At 37.6% G+C, this 19,152-nt stretch overlaps 1 protein-coding gene across 1 annotated transcript in view; it reads left to right on the forward strand.

The window, feature by feature from the left end:
• CCDC88C (coiled-coil domain containing 88C) overlaps positions 1 to 19,152 on the forward strand; it is a 223,535-nt gene that overhangs the window by 153,085 nt on the left and 51,298 nt on the right. The window contains exons 14-20 of the mRNA XM_051977393.1: positions 3,249 to 3,386; positions 5,415 to 6,485; positions 8,087 to 8,214; positions 9,779 to 9,920; positions 10,586 to 10,771; positions 11,248 to 11,409; positions 13,483 to 13,760. Of these exons, the coding sequence (XP_051833353.1) occupies positions 3,249 to 3,386; positions 5,415 to 6,485; positions 8,087 to 8,214; positions 9,779 to 9,920; positions 10,586 to 10,771; positions 11,248 to 11,409; positions 13,483 to 13,760 (2,105 nt within the window). The remainder of the gene's footprint in view (positions 1 to 3,248; positions 3,387 to 5,414; positions 6,486 to 8,086; positions 8,215 to 9,778; positions 9,921 to 10,585; positions 10,772 to 11,247; positions 11,410 to 13,482; positions 13,761 to 19,152) is intronic.

Raw genomic sequence — 19,152 nt, forward strand, 5'->3', positions numbered from 1 at the left:
ATTTTATTTTAAAGCTTTATTATTTTTAAGTTTATTAAATTGAATTTCTTATTTAAAAACATAATTTTGAGAAGGGTTCTGTGGACTTGACCCAAGTGCCAAATGGGTCAGAGAGACAAAAAAATTTAGAAACCTCTGCTTAAGATCAGTGTGTAAATAAGTTATTGTCTTAAAAGCTGATGATAGCTCAGATTTATGTAGCATTTTAAGGTTCATAAAATGTTTAACAAACATCATCTCTTTTGGTCCTCAAAATTACCCTGTACAAGAGCTGTTATCATATTCTAATTTTACATATGAGGAAATTGAAGGTGAACTTTGGCCTCTCCAGGCCGGAAACACCCTTATCTGATGCTTATTGTTCCATTAATTTAATTGTTGACTGACCTAATTTTTTTCTTAATACTTAGGTTCTTGAAGGTGGACTATAACATAGCATTTTCACTCTTTCTGTTGTTTGCTGTCATTTTGTTTTCTTAGTTTTTTTTTCCTTCTTGATCTGATTTTTTCTTTTGCATCAAGATAACTGTATAAATATGTATACATATAATGGATTTAATATATATTTTAACATTATATCATCCTGGTGTTCAAATTCCTTTCTCTTCTGTGTTGCCTACTTCACTTTTGGATAAAACACGTCATCCAGCTTTTGATCTGATTGTAAATATAACATCTCTCAGGTAGGGGAGAGCTTAACCCAATGAGTGACTAGCTTAGACCTGGAGAAGATATTGGGCTGCAGTGGGGTGGGTCCCACTTACGTTAGCAGGGGAGTCTTACCCCCAGCATGAAGTGCTAGACGGCCTCCTAACTCAGGGCTCACGAGTTACAAGCTGCCAGGGTATGATTGGATAGAGTGACAGTTTTTAAAAGATAAATGAAACTTTTAGGTATATTAATGTGAGGGTTTTTCTTTTATCATTAGTAGCCTCTGGGAACTTAAAGTCAGATACTACGATCTAGACAGAGAAGATGATTTAAGGAAAACCAAAAATCTCATATTATAATGGAATGGCATTGGCCAATGTAGCAGAAATTAATTTTTCCTAAGAAGTTGAGGAGAACAGCCAGCACTTTCATTACCAGAAACAAAAGCAGATCTTTCTGAGACTTTGTGGCCTACACAGCAGAATTTGGACTCTGGCCCTGGACCATAAAAGGGTGGGGAGGCAGGAGGTGGGGTGAGGGGAAAGGCAAAAGCCACCAACGGCAATGTGGAAGTCTGATCACTGATGAAATCACATTTTAAACCTGAAATAGAAAGACTGAAAAGGGAGGAAATAGCATCGGCTGCCCTTGGCCTTTGGTTCTTCAACCGCAAAGTGTAATAATTCCTGGGAGGTTCAGAAAGAATTAGGGAGTGATAAGACCATCAGAAGTTTACCTGGAGAGAGGGATGCAGAGGTTAAAAACCTATGGGAACATCCTTTTCATCCTTTAGCCATCTAGAGAGCATGGACCTCAGAAGTTTGAGAAATTGAGTAAGGCCATTGAGGAGGGCTTGCCCTCCCTTAGGTAAAGGAAGCCTGAGTTAGTCTGGATGGAATGAAAGAATTGTAGATTCTCAAAGTCAGAAATACATCTCTAGCATCCCAGGCAAGTAATTGCCCAGCCTTCACTTGGAAGATCTCCATTAACTCACCATCCCCGGAGGCAGCCTGTTCCATTTTTGGACAGTTTTAATTTACAAATTACTGAGAGATGAGGTTATTTACAAGATAGAATGTTAGATTGGAGGGAGGAATAGCTGAGTTTGAATCCTGTTTTATAATTATAACTATATACATATAATTATAATTTTATAAGAATGAAGAAAGTGGGCAATGTTAGATTTCTTAAGGGATGTTCTTTTCAGTTCTGAATCTCTCTTTACATTAAGCCAAAATCTGATTCTCATTGCTTTCACTTCTTCACTTGATGGCCATATAGAATAAGCACAGATAATACAGATTAAAGTACTTAACTATTTGTGTGTGTCACAAATGCTTTTCACAGCCTGGTGAAAAGAGTGGACCTTTTCCACTACCCATTTTCTTTTCTTTAAAACTAGAAACATTCCAGGATTCATCAGTGTAATACCTAATCAGGTGTAATCATGCTGCCCTATGATAATTTCCATCAAGTCCTTTATCAGAGCTTCCACTAGCTCTTAATGGTTTGTGTAATACTTTATATATTTTTTCTCATTTGATCCTTACAATACCCCTGTAAACTGGGTGCTATTTTTATTATCATTTTGCAGATGTGTGGTTAAGTGACTTGCCTATGGTCACATTATTTGATATTACCTTTCCTGATTACCTTTCATAGATTGCCGTAAGGGTAGAGCACAATGACATACCTAAAGTGATTTGTATGTTCTCATTTTTACATAAATGTCCACAATAATAATGATGATATGGAAGAATTAGATGATGATAACATGTACTCTATAAATGCAGTCTATATGGGGAGAAAGGTAATAAGCACTTATTATATGATTATCACTTTGCGATATTAATATCATTTGATTCTCACAGTTGCCCTAGGAGGTTATCCTTATTTTACAGTTAAGGAAACTGAGGCAAAAAGAAGTTGAGTGATTTGGCCAGAATCACAGAGGTGGGAAATGTCGGAGGTAGTCTGAAATCAGGTCTTCCTGACTGATGATAGGCCACTGCTCTATTCTCTGTATTCACCTAGTTTCCAGGAAAAATTCAGGGAGTTCACAGGGTGATCTCTTTGCTGTTCAGTTGTTTTCAATAACCTCATTTGAGGGTTTTCTTGGCAAAGATACTTGTGTGGTTTGTCATTTTTTTCTTCAGATCATTTTATGGATGATGAAACTAAGGCAAACAATATTCAGTGACTTGCTGAGAGTCACACAGCTAGTAAGTTTCTGAGGCAGGATTTGAACTGAGAAAAATGAGTCTTGCTCACTCCAGGTCTGGCATTTTGTCTACCGCAACATCTAGCAGTCCTCTGGTCTCATTAGGAAGCATCGTTGTGATACTGATCTGGAAAGGAAAATTGCTTAGGTTTTTGGTCTCCTGGAAATTTTTTTTTACTAAAGCCTTTTATTTTCAAAACATGTGCATGGATCATTTTTCAACATTGATTCTTGCAAAACCTTGTGTTCCAAATTTCCCCTTCTTCTTCTCACTCTTTGCCCTAGATAGCAAGTAATCCAACATATGATAAACATGGAATATTTTAAAATAATGACTCTCTTTTCTCTTTTCTTTTGCTTTTTGACTTTGCTAAAGATTGAAAAGTTACAAACTCAGCTTGAAAGAGAGAAACAGAGCAACCAGGATCTGGAGACCCTCAGTGAGGAGCTGATCAAAGAGAAGGAACAGCTTCAGAGTGACATGGAGACGCAGAAGGCAGATAAGGAAAGACAGGTACAACCCTCATGTCTAAAATTAATCAGTTTCTCTTTAATACCATGATATTTTCACCTGTGGCTTCTCAAAATCCGGTGGACAATTTTAGCAATTTTCTAGATTATTTACAGGGGCTGTGGTGGTAAGACCCTTTTCTCAACTGTTAGATTTTCAGAAGAAAAAGTATTTATTATATCATCGTTGTCATCATTGGCTGCATTTATATAATGACTTAAGGTTTGCAAAGCATTTTACAAATATTTTTCATATACCTGTAGGAGATAGTTGCTATTATTTACATTTTACATTTGTGGAAACTGAGGCATATGGCAGTTAAGCAGTTTGTTCAGGGTCACAGAGCTAGTTAAATGTCCAAGTTTGTTTTCAAACACAAAGCTTCCTTATTTCAGGTTCATTTCTTTATCTACTGTGCCACCATAATTTTCTCAGTTTGCCTTTCTTTAAGTATATACATTACCTTATTGCAAAGGAACTTGACTTTTTCTTATGTCTTGAACTCCTTTGGGAAAGATTGTCCCCACCTAATGTCCCAGTAATGTTTTTAATTACATAAAATAAAATACATGGTATTATAAAGTATACTATGGGACAAAGTAATGACCACTGCTTAGCACAGTACCTTGCATGTAGGTACTTATTAAATGTTGATCGACAAAGGAAACCATTGTTTCATATAGTTAGAATTAAGTAAAAAGAATAGCTTCACAGATCCCAGGTTAAGAATTCCTCCAGTCTTAAAGAGTAAATTAGAGTTTAGTTTGGGTGTTTGATGTTCCATCACTACTGAATTCTAGGACATTTAATTTCAACTTAAATTTAAGTTCAGATCATATTTTTAAAAATAAATAAATAAATAGAATTTTATTTTTAAAAATATATGCAAAGAGAATAATTTCAGAAAAGCCTGGAGAGACTTACATGAATGATGCTAAGTGAAATGAGTAGAACCAAAAGAACATTGTACATAGTAACAACAAGATTATATGATGATCAACTATGAAGGACTTGGCTCTTCTCAACAATGAGGTGATTAAGGCCAATTCCAATAGATCTCTAATAGAAAGAACTATTTTCATCTAGAGCGAGAACGATGGAGACCAAAGGTGGATCACAGCATGGTATTTTCACCTTTTTTTGTTGTCATTGTTTGCTTGCTTGTTTTTTTCTTTCTCATTTTTTCACTTTTGATCTGTTTTTTCTTGTGTAGCATGATACATGTAGAAATATGTTTAGAAGAATTTACATGTTTAATCTATATTGGATGACTTGTTATCTAGGAAAAGGGATTTGGGGGTAAGAGAGGGAGAAAAAATTGGAACACAAGGTTTTGCAAGGGTGAATATTGAAAACTATCTTTGTATGTATTTTGAAAAATTAAAAAGCTATTATTAAAATTTTTTAAAATAAAAGCTATTGAAAGTATCTTTGTGTTTGAAAAATTAGAAATTATTATTAAATTTTTCAAAAAAGCTGTTGAAACTAATAAATACTTGCAAAAACTTATGTTCCAGATTTTTCTCCCTCCCCCTCCAGACAGCAAATAATCCAATATAAATTAAACATTTGCTATGCTTCCAAACATATTTCTACATCAAATCATACTATATCTGTATGACCATGGGTAAATCACTTTCCCTAAGTTTCCCCATCTGTAAAATGAGAAAGAGATTTGATGGATTGAAGATCCCTTTGGGCCCCAGATCTGTCATCCTACTTAATGTGAGGTGGCTAAATGGTGCATTGGAGAGAAAATGATGGACCTGGGGTGAGGAAAACTCGAGTTCAAATCCAGACTCAAACACTTAGAAGGTGGGTGACCCAGAACAAGTCACTTCACTCCATCTCAGTCTCCTCTTTTGCAAAATGGAGAGGATCATAGCATCTACCTCCCCGGGATTAATGTGAGGATCAAATGAGGTAATAATTGTAAAGCACTTTGGAAATCTAAAAGAGCTATGTAACTGCTTACTGTTAGCTGACTAATCTCTTGGATTATCCCTTTTTTGTTATTGTGTTTTTATATAGATAAAGGACCTTGAACAAGAAAAAGATCATCTTAATCAACTAGTTTGGTCCTTAAGGGAAAGATCTCAGGTCAGTAACGAGGCTCGAGTAAAAGACATTGAAAGAGAAAACAAATCTCTGCACGAAACCATTACAGAGATGAGCAGCAAACTCAATAAGACTGAATTTGAAAAGAAGCAGCTGCACAAGGATTTTGAGCATGTCAAAGAAAAGGTAGAACGGGTGGAATCGATGGAGAAGGAACTTCACCGGCTAGAAAGAGAGAATGAAAAGTTGACTCAGAAAATGACGTCCATGAAAATGGTTACAGAGAAAGTCGAAACCCTGGAGAATGAAAATGGGGGTCTGGAGCTGGAGAACAGGAAGCTGAGGAAGTCGCTGGATACCTTACAGAACGTCTCTGTACGCCTGGAGGGTTTGGAGCATGACAACAAACAGCTTAATGAAGAGAACTTGGAGCTGCGGAAGATGCTTGAGACGATGAAGTTCACGAGTGCCAAAATGGCCCAGATTGAAATTGAGAACAAGGAGCTAGAGAAGGAGAAGGAAGAACTCCAGAAAACGATAGAGCTGCTGAAAGCCCTGAGCAAGAAGTCAGAGAGACTCGAGCTCAGTTACCAGGGTCTAAATGCTGAGAACCTGAGGCTGCAGCAGATTCTGGAATCCAGCAGCAGGAAGACTCAGGAGCTTGAGAAGGAACTTGAGGAAGTAGAAACGCAAAACCAGACCTTGCACCGGAATCTGGAAGAGCTTAGGATGACAAACAAGCAGCTAGAACGCTTTGAAAAGGAGAAGAAGATGCTAGAGCAGGAAGTGTCCCAGTTGGAGAAAGATAAAAAAATGCTGGAGAAGGAGACGAAGCGCTTGTGGCAACAGGTAGAGCTCAAGGATGCCATTTTGGATGATAATGTCGTGAAATTAGCAGCTGCCGAAAAAGAAAATAAAACACTAGAAAAAGAAATTTCTCGGTGTAAGGACTCCTCCAATAAGCTGAAAGAATTAGAAAAGGACAATAAGGATCTTACCAAGCAAGTCACCATACACATGAGAACCCTCACAACACTAAGAGAGGTAAGTCATTGGACATGCTTCCTATTGGTGCTGGATCACCATTTTATTTCATCTCTCATCTTTTGGGGAAGACGTTGGACTGCTCTAAAGACAGTGCTTGCATATAATAGAAATCTCAAGTGCTGGGCTCTGTTTTCTCCTGCAGTTGAGAAATCCAAGAAAAGGCTGTTTAACCTTTTAGGTTTGTAGATGCTTTTGTGATTTTTTTGTGTCAGAAGATGAAGTAGTTCAGGCATCCTTAGCTTAGAATCAAGTTCAACACCTAAGTTTGAAGAATTACAAGCAAATTAGGATTATAGATTTGTAGTTAGAAGGATTAGCATAAAATCTTTTTTTGGCTGATTAACAAAGGAGAATACCATAACATAGATAATGTGGTACTAGGTTGGAAGCTCCATGCAGCGGCAGAGGTCCTGTCTAAATTTTATATTTCTTGTAGTGTCTAGCATATTATTCTGCCTATTGTAGGTACCTAATGCTTCCTGATTGAATAAATGAATGATAGGGAAATTCAGAAACCTGGATTCAGGTTTAAGCCCCAGTACTTTAAATTACTACTTGTGGTCATTGACAAGTCACTGATTCTGAACTTCATTGTTAAAATGGGGATGACATTAACCATGTGATCTGCATCACAGAAATGCTGTGATTAACACAGCCTTTATGAGATTTTATGTAGAGAAACGAGCAGTTAATATTCACATTGTTAATAATTTTGATAATAGTAACAATGTAAACATGGCATTTATTGAATGAGATAATTTATAATAAATAATAATCATATAATAAAAAATCCATTTATTCATTCAAAATACATATTAGGTGCATACTGGACTTGGTGTCAGGAAAATTTTTCTTCCTGAGTTCAAAGTCAGCCTCAGACATTTATTAGCTATGCAATTCTGGGCAAGTCACTTAACCCTGTTTGCCTCCTCATCTGAAGCTGGAGAAGGAAATGGCAAGCCACTCCATCTTTGCCAGGAACAAAAAATGCCAACTGGAATCACAATAAGTTAAATATGACTGAACAACAGCAATAATAGCAGTATGTTATAGAGTGAATAAGATAGAATCCTTGCCCTCACAGAGCTTGTAGTTTAGTAAATATCACCAGGTTATCTTGATCATAGACTTGAGCTAAATGAGACCAAAGAGGTCATCTAATTTAGGTGGGCCTGAACAGAAGTTCAAGTTCATAAATATTCAAGTTCAAACCACCTTTATGTTGACCTCAGTAAGACCTGCATTGAAAGGTGGCCTCCTGAAGTCCACTCTTTTTTTTTGTACAAAAAGGAAGTTTTGACTTAACTTGAGTCAAAATTGTTGATACAGGATCAGAAGGTACTAATGGAAAAAAATCCCCCTTTCCTTTTTTTTTAGCCTATAATTCAGGGTGGAGGGGGAAGTAGGAGGGAATATGGGGCAGTATTATTTTTTATCTTTTATTTGTTAAGCCAGTGTAGAAGATCCAAATCTGTCTCAATTTGAGAAATTGACCTGTGTTTGTGTGTGTTAGAATTACAATGGATTAATAGGTAAATCTCCGGTCTTGCTTTGTGTCTTATGTTACTTGGTTAATGATGCGAATGTTGTTATTGCAGGATCTGGTCCTTGAGAAACTGAAGAGCCAGCAGTTGTCCAGTGAACGGGACAAGCTGAGCCAAGAACTGGAAAAAGTTGGATTGAACAAAGGCCTCCTGCAGGAGGATGATAACAGCAATGATGACAAGTGAGGAAATTAACTCCCCTAACGGCTTCCTCTGCTGTTTAGTCTGAAGCTTAATATATCTGTCGCACAGAATTTGCCCAGCATGGTTGTTTTCCCTGTGTTTTGATTTGTAGGGCATGTGTTTATAAAGTGAGCAAGGCTCTTGTCGCTGGGTTTGCTGTGGGGCTATAGAAATGGGAACTCTGGTGATGAAGTCAGAAGTTTCCACCAGCCTATTTCATGAAAACAGCACCTCCTGTCTTGAAGGCCTTCCAAGTGAGCCCAGAAATAAATAGCCTAGAATTTTAAATACCCGTTAAAATCTCTGCTTAACTACTGGTGTGACAGTTTTATGACTTAGCCACCCTGCAACAGTAACTATCAAAATAATCTTACTCGAAAGGTGACTTAATATCTTGGCCGGGTCAAGAATTATAATTTAACTAGAATTGTAACTTGGGTATAGAGTCGTGGGTCTAGAGCTGCTGTGAAGTCCAGTCCTTCTCATTTTAGGAGTAGTAGGTTTTGTCGTGGATAGAGTCCTAGATCCACAATAAGGAACACCTGATTCAAATTTAGCTTCAGCTATTTATTTGCTATGTGATCCTGGACAAGTCACTTAAAATCTCCATCTGTCTCAGTTTCCTCAACTATAAAACATGATAATAATCACTAGTACCTACCTCCCAGGGTGGTTGTGAAATTCAAATGAGATAATAATTATAAAGCACTTAGCAGAGTGCCTAGCACATAGTAAGTATTAGCTGTTATTATTACCCTCCTGGGTTATTGTGAATATCAAATGAGATTATAATTATTTTTACCAGAGTGCCTGGCACATGCTAAGTGCAATAATAAGGGTTAGTAATTATTATTTTTATTGTTACCTTCTAAGGTTGTTGTGGTGATCAAATGAAATAATTTGTAGCTCAGGGGCTTAATAAATACTTGTTTTTCTTCCATCTTATAGATAAGGAATATTTGTCCTAGATAATTAATGTGACTTGCTCGGGTTCACACACCATGATTTGAATTTAGGTCTTCCTGATTGCATGTCCAGGACTCTGTCCTGAGACCAGCTATTTTTACAGATTAGGAAATTGAGCCAAAGAGATTAGAATTGTAATGATTATAAGAATTGTAATTGTAACTGTAATAAAGCGAGTAGTCACATATAAATAGGGTCACAGATATAGAGTGGGGAATGGACAATGGACCTCAGAGAAGATAAAGTCTGTGCTCCTCATTTTAGAGCTGAGGAAACTGAGGCTCCAACAGGTTGAGTGTTTTGTCCAGGCTCTGAAGCAAGATTGGAGTGGTCATTATGCACCTCCCTTACATCACCTTAGGTGGAGCTCAGCAACATGAGTTTTAGACCTTCCTTTGTTTCACGTGGACCGAGTACAGGCAAAGAAACTGAACAGTGGGAGGAAGGAAGCATAGGTAATTGTGAGATTGGGGGTAAGTGGCAATAGAAAGGGACAGGGGAGGGGAGGAAAGACTGAGAGAGAATTTTTCCTATTGAACTTACTTTATAAATTAAGAGTGAGGCAGGATGTAATGTTATTGTATCCTCTGATTTCAGAAAATATAAGCTATTGGAGAACAGAAATGAATCAGCCCTCAGAACAACACTAGCCATGAAAGAAGATAAGATTGTATTCTTGCAGGCCCAAATGGAGGGGACTGTTAATTTAAATCATCAACTACAAAATGAACTAAAAATGGTGAGGCTCTGAATGTGAGGTGAAGGATTTGTTGTTATTTCTTTACCTCTTACTCTTTATGACTCTGTATGGGGTTTTCTTGGCAAAAGGTACTGGAGCATTTACCATTTCCTTTTCCAGCTCATTTTACAGATGAGGAAACTGAAGATTAAGAGATTTGCCCAGTATCATACCACTATAGTAAATTTCAAGGCTGGATTTGAACGCAGATCTTCTTGCTCCAGACCTGACATTCTCTCTCCTGCACTAATTAGCCTCCCCTTGAATGATCTTCTCTATGTTGTATATTTTGAGGGGGAAAATTATAAGAGAATTACCAAGTTTATAGTTGCAGGATTTGATTATTGAATGTTTCCTACATCTCACTTAACTGTGCCTCAGAAATCCACAGTGGATAGGGTGATTATTCCCAATCTCTACACTTTACTTGGATTCACCCATGTATTTCCATCTTTTTCATTTTTAAAATTATATTTTTCCAATTACATGTAAAACCATTTTAAACCTTTTTTTGTGCAATTTTGAGTTCCAAATCCTTTCCTCCCTTCCCTCCTATTTGATTGAGAGACCGAGCAATTTGATAAAGGTCATACAGTGCAGTCATGAAAAAAACATTTCCCTAAATATTTCTTTCTAAAGTCTATTTTTGCTTATTATCCCTCCAGATGAAGAAAGAATATGAAGTACTCAGGCAGAGTCAGGAAGAAGGAAAACAGTTGCAGAATTCTTGTAAACATCCAGTGGGGAAAGTAGCCCTCAACCACCAGGTCAAAGAGAACTGGGAGACTGGCCGAGATGCTACTATGGAGCTGTTGAAAGTCAAGGACAGAGCCATAGAATTGGAAAGGAACGTAAGTCTTTGTAGACTTGAACCTTGGTTCCTCTTCCCAGTTCTATTCTGCTTCCATCTCTATATGGGAATACTTTCTTTATTCTTTGCATGGATTTTCTAGACCCTGTTCTGCCTTTCATTGGACACTCAATACACAAGCCTGGTAGAGATTTCAATACTGCTTGTTAAAACACACCAGAAGAATAGAGCTGACATTTCTGGCCTGATTTCCTCTTCTAAAGTTATTTTTAATACTAATTTCTTCTTCTCTTCCCTCTATTCTCAACCTCCTATTTCTTCTTTGCCTCTTATTGTTGTTTTTGTTATTACATGATTTGGAGATGTTCCAAAGTGAGCCTCATAATGTCTCCTCTTCAGTCTGATTAGAATATAATATTACTAAGAGATGCATTATACAGAAGACAGTCCCATAGGGTTTTTTTTTTACCTGTCGTCTAATCACATTAATAACTGATCGTGTGTGGTTTGCTCTAGAATGCCGCCCTTCATGCAGAGAAGCAGCTGCTCAAGGAACAGCTCAAGCATTTGGAAACCCAGAACATGACCTTTAGTAACCAGGTCCTGACACTTCAGAAGCAAAGCGCCTTCCTGCAGGAGCACAACACAGTCCTGCAGACTCAGACGGCTCAGCTGCAGGTCAGTGGCCCAAGGCCGTTGCTGCAACAGGGGCCATTCGTTCAAAACTCAACCTCAGACCTCCAGTTATGATGGGCTGATGGCAAGAAATCAAAGCATAGTTTGATCCTGAAGTGGTGATGGTACGATAATTATAATACCTGCCTGCCACAGTCGTTATAAGGATCAAAGGAGAAAAGTTTGTAACTTATCTGTGATTGGCACATAGTAGGCACTTAGCAGTGTCCGGAACATAGTGGGCACATAGCCGTATCTGACACATAGTGGGCTTTTTAGCAGTGTCTGGCACATAGTAAGCACTTTATAAACGTTAGATGTTATGATCATCATTTAATGGAGATAGCATGGGAAGGTAGAAACTCCCTTACACTAGGGATGAAGAGCTCTGAGTTCTAGTCCCAGTTCTACCTGTGTGACCTTAACCTTGAAGGCCTTCGGTTGGACTTTGCCCATAAAATAAAGAGGAGAGATTATTGCTGATTCTCAGACTTTTTGATCCTGTGACCTTCTTTTCATTCTTAAAATTATTGAAACTCCCTTTCCATTAATTACTTTATATGGGTGATCTTTATTTCCATTTGATGGTGTTTAGTCATTTTTGAGTCATGTCCAACTTTTTGTGACCCCATTTGAGTTTTTCTAGGCAAAGATACTGCGTTAGTGTGCCACTTCCTTCTCCAGCTCATTTTACAGATGAGGAAGCTGAGGTAAATAGGGTTAAGGGACTTGCCCAGGGTCTAATAAGTGTCTGAGGCCGGATTTGAACTTAGGAAGATGAATCTTCCTGACTCCAGGCCCAGCACTCAATGCACTATGGCGCCACCTATTGGTCACTATTGCTATTTACAGCATTAGAAATTAAAACATTTTAATATTAGTATGAAAATGATTTTGATGATACTGAGTCTCTGAATGGGTTTTCAGTAAATTTGGTGATACCTATATCCTTTCTCTTTCAATAAATACTGTGAACTCCTAAATGCTCTCCAATTCTGGAACAGGTAGAAAGGCCAGAAAAAAGAGAAGTTAATCATTAATAGATCAATATCATTTGGGAAGGAAGTCTGCCGTGGGATACCCCACAGATCTACCTTATCTAGTATCTATCATTCTGGTGCTGAATGTTCCTAATCAGTGTCTTTTACAAAGACATTGATGTCATGCCTTTAGGATTTTCATAAAAGTTCGGAATGATCTATAAAATGACAGATGACAGGTGACAAAAAATCTTGACAGGCTGGAACAATGAGCCAAATCCAGTAAGATTAAATATAACAAGGGTGAACTTGAAGTCTTACAGTTGGGTTCAAAAAGCCAATTTCATAGGTTTGACTATAAACTTGATAGGAGTCATTAGGGTGATAGCAATGATGATTAGGTCATCAATCAACCCTCTCATTTTACAGATGAGGAAACTGAGGCCTGAGGAGATTGTTATTTGTCTGGCATCACACAGGCGTTGCCAAGAAGGGGGACTTGAACCCACATCCTGTTTCTCCAAAGCCATTATCCTTCCCACTATACCACTATGATCATCTTGTGTAATCCGTCCTGATCAGATATCAGAGATGTTGTATACTAGGCGGCAAAGTTAAGAGGACATTTGATAAGTTGGAAAACAGTTGGGATAATGAAGAGCTTCAAGCCCATGTGATCAGAGTGTGATTTGAAGGAACTAAGGATTTTTAGCTTAGAAAAGAGACTGTCTTTGAAAGACTGTCTTGTGGATGAGGAATTACTTTTATGAGTGGTCCTTTTCTAGAACAGAACTTGGAACCGTTATTAATAGGAGTTGCAGAGAGTCAGAGATTCAATGAAATGGTGAGAACTGTGCCATTATGGAAATGGTTGTATTGGGGGTGAATTCAGCTTTTCAGTCCAGCTTATTAGGAGATGTGGGGTAGGTATTAGCTTACAGGATTTCCTTGGAGAAACATCACGTTGGGACTAGGATCCCCTATAGGGGTTAGGAAGTTTGGCTCTTGTATTTAGTGTTTGAATTGACAATCCTGCCTTCCAATGTCATCTCCATCTCATCTAAGAGCATTGTGCCATGTTTTTCTGTCTCTGAAGGTGGAGAACTCAACCTTGAGCTCTCAGAATTCTTCTCTCACAGCCCAGTACACTTTACTCCAGAACCAGCAAGCGATGAAGGAGAATGAGAACGAAAACCTGCTGAAACAAAAGGAGCAGATGATGACGGCCTATGATTCGCTGCTTCAGGACCATGAGCACCTGAGCTCCCTGCACGAACGGCAGTCCACGGAGTATGAAATGCTCATACATCAGCATAGCTGCCTGAAGACCCTGCACAAGAATCTGGAAGTAGAGCACAAGGAGCTGGGGGACAGGTAAGGGTCTGGAGAGAAGGCTTAGATACTCGAGAAAGCACTGAGGAGATGGGCTTTGTTTGGAGTCCTCTGGATGGGTTTGAAAAGAGGGGGGAGCTTCCCCCCTCAGCATTACCTTCTGTGAAACTCACAAAAGCTGACTTTTGCTAATAACAAGGTTTACAGAGCTTTTACATACCTATCTCCTTCAATTCTCAAAAGCAACCTTATAAGGTATAAGTGTTAACAGTTATTATAATTATTAAGTGAAGTGAAATGTTATTCTTGTTATCTTAGGTGAAATGAATTCTAATTATTCATTATTTTATTAAGGGAAATGCAGTATTCCCATGTAATTATCTTATTAAGAGAAATAAATTATTATTCTCATTATGAATTTTTATTACATGAAATGAATCATCGGTACTATTATATTAAATGATTTATCATTATTATTATTTTATTAAGCCAAATGAGTTATTAGTCTCATTATTAGTTATCTTATTATGAGAAGTGAATGGCCCATGTTCACATAGCTAATGAATATCTGAATCAGAATTCAAATACAGGTCTCTTCCAATCCCAAGTTCAACCCTTTGCCTCTTAAAATAATAACAGTTTCATTTTATAAAAGGTTTTAAGATTTGCAGAGCATTTCATATGTAATCGCATTTGATCTTTTGAAAATAATTATAACTTCCTCAAGGGACAGGAACCATGTCCATCATATCCTTTACAATATAAAGTGCCTTAAATTTTGTCCATGTCTGCATATTTTAAACCATTTACGGCATCCTTGGTCCTCTTGGACCTGATTGAAAATAAATTCAGGCCCTAGCAAATTAGAATTAAGAGTTATTTTTTCTCCCTAACTCTGTAAGAGAATTTGACAGAACTCCCAGATATATGCCATAGATGGAACATTGGCTGATTTTTCTATAATGCCCCAACCTCCCCAATCTCCCCAATGCCACCAAGAGCCCCCAACACTCAGAAAAGTTAATATTTGGTATGTGTTCTTCTAATCCATCACACAGGAAACTGAACCCCACCCATCTCACCCTGCCTTATTAGTCATTTTTTTCTTACCTCTGTGTTTCTTCCCCTCCCTTGTCACAGGAAGGAAACTCTATCAACAGTATTGAACAATCTCCCCCTTTTTCCCTCCCCCAAAATTAGAACCTATATGGGATTCAAATCTCAGTTCTCTCACCTATATGATCTTGGCTGAGTTGTTAACAAACAGTTATTGAAGGTAACATTCATATTATTTTAAAGGTTTACAAATTGGCTCGTGGATATTTTCTCATTATTCCCATTTTATAGATGAGGAAAATGAGACTCAGAGAGATAAAAAAACTCACTCTGTTCTATATCTGAGTCAGTATTTGAACTAGAGTCTTCCTGACTCCAGGACTAGCTTCCTCACAAGATGGTGAATTATCTTCTCTCCTACACATTTACTCCACCCTTTACTTCCTCCCATTTTTGTCTCTTTCTCTTCATTGTCTTGGGTTCCATGAACTTTCCCTGGAAGCAGTAAATAAAAACCCTTACTACCTCTGAGATATAGACAATAAGATGCAAATCTAGTTAATTCACACATATTAGAACCTTTCTCTTCTTAGTTTTCTCATATTCATTATTACCAGCCTACCTTTTTCCACTCACATTACTCCAGCTAGTAAAGTAATGACATTTATACTAGTTAGTATTTAATTTTTTTTCATTTTCCCCAGTTACACATAAAAAACAACATATTTTTGTTATACATGTACTTTTTTTTTTAACATTTCCTTATGAATCATGTTGGGAGAGAGAAATCAGAACAAAAGAAAAAAAAACCATGAGAGGAAAAAAAAACAGAAGAAAAAAAAAGTGAACATAGCATGTGTTGATTTACATTCATTTTCTATAGTTCTCTCTCTGGATGTGGATGGTGTTTCCATCCAAAGTTTTTTGGGATTCCTTTGGACCATTGAATTAATGACAAGAATTGAGTCCTTCATAGTTGATCATGGCACATTCTTGCAGTTATTGTGTACAATGTTTTCCTGGTTCTGCTTTTTTCACTCAGCATCAGTTCATGTAAATCTTTCCAGGCCTTCCTAAAGTCTTGTTCATTATTTCTTATAGAACAATAATATTCCATAACATTCATATACCATAATTTATTCAGCCATTCTCATTATTATTTCCAAAGCTTTCAGAATGAATAAAGTACCTGATGAACAGGATCTCATTTGGTCCTGTTGGTAGTTTGATTATTATTATCCCAGAGGAAACAAGGGTTAGAAGTGAAGTGACTTAAAAGTTAAAGTGACCCATGAGGGTCAAGGGGGCTAGTCCTGGAGTCAGGAAGACTCTAGTTCAAATACTGTCTCAGATATAGAACAGAGTGAGTTTCTTCATCTCTCTGAGTCTCATTTTCCTCATCTATAAAATGGGAATAATGAGAAAATATCCATGAGCCAATTTGTAAACCTTTAAAATAATATGAATGTTACCTTCAATAAGGTATGTATTCAGTTTCCAGTTTCTTACCACTACAAAGAGGGCTGTCACAAACATTTTTGCACATATGGGTCCCTTTCCCTCCTTTAAGATCTCTTTGGGATACGGGCCCAGTGGAGACACTGCTGGGTCAAAGGGTATGCACAGTTTGGTAGTCCTTTGCACAGTTTCAGAGTATTCTACCATATAGTTGGATCAGTTCACAACTCCACCAGCAATGTATTAGTGTCTCCATTTTCCCATATCCCCTCCAACAGTTATCCTTATCTTAGTCAATCTCAGAGATGGAAGGTCTACTTAGTATTTATAGAGCACTTTAAAATTTGCAAAAGTTCATCAAATTTGCTGTCTTTTCATGCAATAATCCCGAGGAGGGTTGGCCTTATTAGTAACTCCATTTTACAGATGAGGAAACTGAGAATAGGTACCAATAGATGTCTGAGGCAGGATTGAGACTCAAGTTGTCTAGCCTCCAAATCCAGCATTGTACCTGATTGCTTCTGGTCCTGTTTTCACTACCTGAGAAACCTTCCCCAGGCAGAGTACTGATTGCTTCTTTTTTGCTTTATTTAAAGAGTTATCAACTTGTTTACAGAATAATCTGGTGATTGAGACCTCTACAATCCATTCCTAACCCACATTTCGAGCCTTCTCATGACATTCTTTATCATATATAATGTGATATAATAATATAATTATATAGAATTACATAGAATTCAGAATTTTCTCTGAATTCTAGCCAAACTAGGCCATCCTCCATCCCTCATTCTCACTTCCATGTATCACATCTCATTTCTCTCTCCATCCTTTGCAGGGACTCCCATCATTACTGATTGCTGAAATTTTTTGTTGAAATTTTTCTCTTCTAGCTAAGCTCAGGTGTCACCTCTTCCAGGAAGTCTCCCCTGGCCCCTAAGTTCAAAGGGAGCTCTCCCTCCCTACATTTCTAATTATCCTTTGCCTGGACATCCACATTAAGGTTATATCTTCCTGTATAATAATTACTTAAATACCCTTTTTCTCTCCTTTAATTATGGTATGGTTCTTGAGGAAAGCGATGTATTCTGCAGTATCCAGTATCATGTCTTATTTTTTCAGTGGATTTGTGATTTTGTTTTGATTCTCAGTCCATTAGTATAGGTCATCATCTTCCCTAACTCTCCCAAATAAGTGTCCTCCATGAGTTACTGTGATTAAAAATTCATTGCTCTGAAGCCATCTAACGGGGAGATTCTCTGTAGCTCAGATGACAGACCCACAGTCCGTGTCAGGGTCTGTACTCTAAACCTTTCAATCAGTCAGGCAGGCACTTGACCTGGAAGCATTTATTAATCATTTACGACATGCCAGACATTGTGCTAAGACTGGGGATACGGAGAAGAAAGTCAGACTGGCTCTCTTTTCATGGAGCTCCCTGGGGTGCAGCACATGAACAGGGCTGATGGGAAGTGAGGTTATAAAAAGTCCGCTTTCCTGTCAGAAATAATAGTGGGAAAGAGGGCTCCTCCAGACCTTGTAGGCCCTGTCAGATGCTGAGTGGTGGTGGGGCCTCAGCCAGCAGTTTTAGAGGGGAACTGTCTTGGGTGCTGGGGAGGGTCAGGATGGAAGGCAAAATTGGGCTTGTGATGGGGAGAGTCATCTGCACCCAGGGGACTGGGGACCTGAACGGGGACCACAGCACAGCATTCTCACTCTTTTTGTGGTGGTTCTCTTGCTTTTATTTTCTTTCTCATTTTTTTCCTTTTGGATCTGATTTTTCTTGTGCAGAATTGATAAATGTGGAAATATGTACAGAAGAATTACATATATTTAACATGTATTGGATTACTTGCCATCTAGAGGAAGGAGTGGGGAAGAAGGGACAGAGAAAATTTGGAACACCAGGTTTTGTAAGGGTGAATGTTGAAAATTATCCATTTTTATATTTTGAAAATAAAAAAACCTTTAATTTTAGAAAAAAAGAATGGAAGGCAAGAGAATTGTACATAATCAACTCCAACTTGCCTGTTCTTTCCTTTACACAATCTTCCCAAATGGGTTCTGAGAAGGGTGTTCAAAGAATTCCAGATATCCCAAAATAGAATGGATTGTCTCAAAGATTTGTGGAGTTTCTCTTTCCTAGGTGGGAGATTTTCAAGCAGGAACTAGATGCTCCCTTTTTAGGTGTGTTGTTATATATATTGTTTTTTATATATATTATATATATGTATATTATATAAAACAACACACCTAACAAGGGAGCTTCTAGTTTCTGCTTGAAGAAAAAGTACGTATATGTATATCAGAGTTTCTTAAACTATGAATCATAACTTTCATAGATTCATGTAATTAAATGTGGAGGGTTGCAAAAAAAAAATTTGGCCACCGTAAAAGGTTTCTTAGTGCAATGACCAAAAATTAATTCAAAATCAAATGTATAATGAATCCAAAATGTTTGCATCATGCAGCTTTACTGCAACCTTGTTTCTGAACACACAGAATATTCACTTTGAACTTTGCACACACTATCGCTCGAATTTGAGATGGGGTTATATAAAACTTTCTTGGACAAAAAGGGGTCACAAGTGGAAAAAGTTTTAAAAGCCCTGTTATATATGTAATTTATTTGTGTATTGAATTGGACTAGATGGTGACTGAGGTGTGTCCACCAATTCTGATTTTTTGATCTTTGAATTTGAATGCAGTGGGGGGGAGATTCTAGGAATATAACAGAAGTATTATCATCTCTTAAGTAATTGGTGATATGGTAGTGCCTGGAGTCCTGAAGACCTGAATTCAAATCTAATGGGCACTTCACTTAACCTTTCTTTGCCAAATTATTCTCAGCTATAAAACATGGACCGTAATACCATCTACCTTCCAGAGTTTGTTGTGAAGATCTAATGAAATAATATTTTAT

This window comes from Antechinus flavipes, chromosome 2 (assembly GCF_016432865.1).
Source record: "Antechinus flavipes isolate AdamAnt ecotype Samford, QLD, Australia chromosome 2, AdamAnt_v2, whole genome shotgun sequence".
In the NCBI taxonomy this organism is placed as follows: Eukaryota; Metazoa; Chordata; class Mammalia; order Dasyuromorphia; family Dasyuridae; genus Antechinus; species Antechinus flavipes.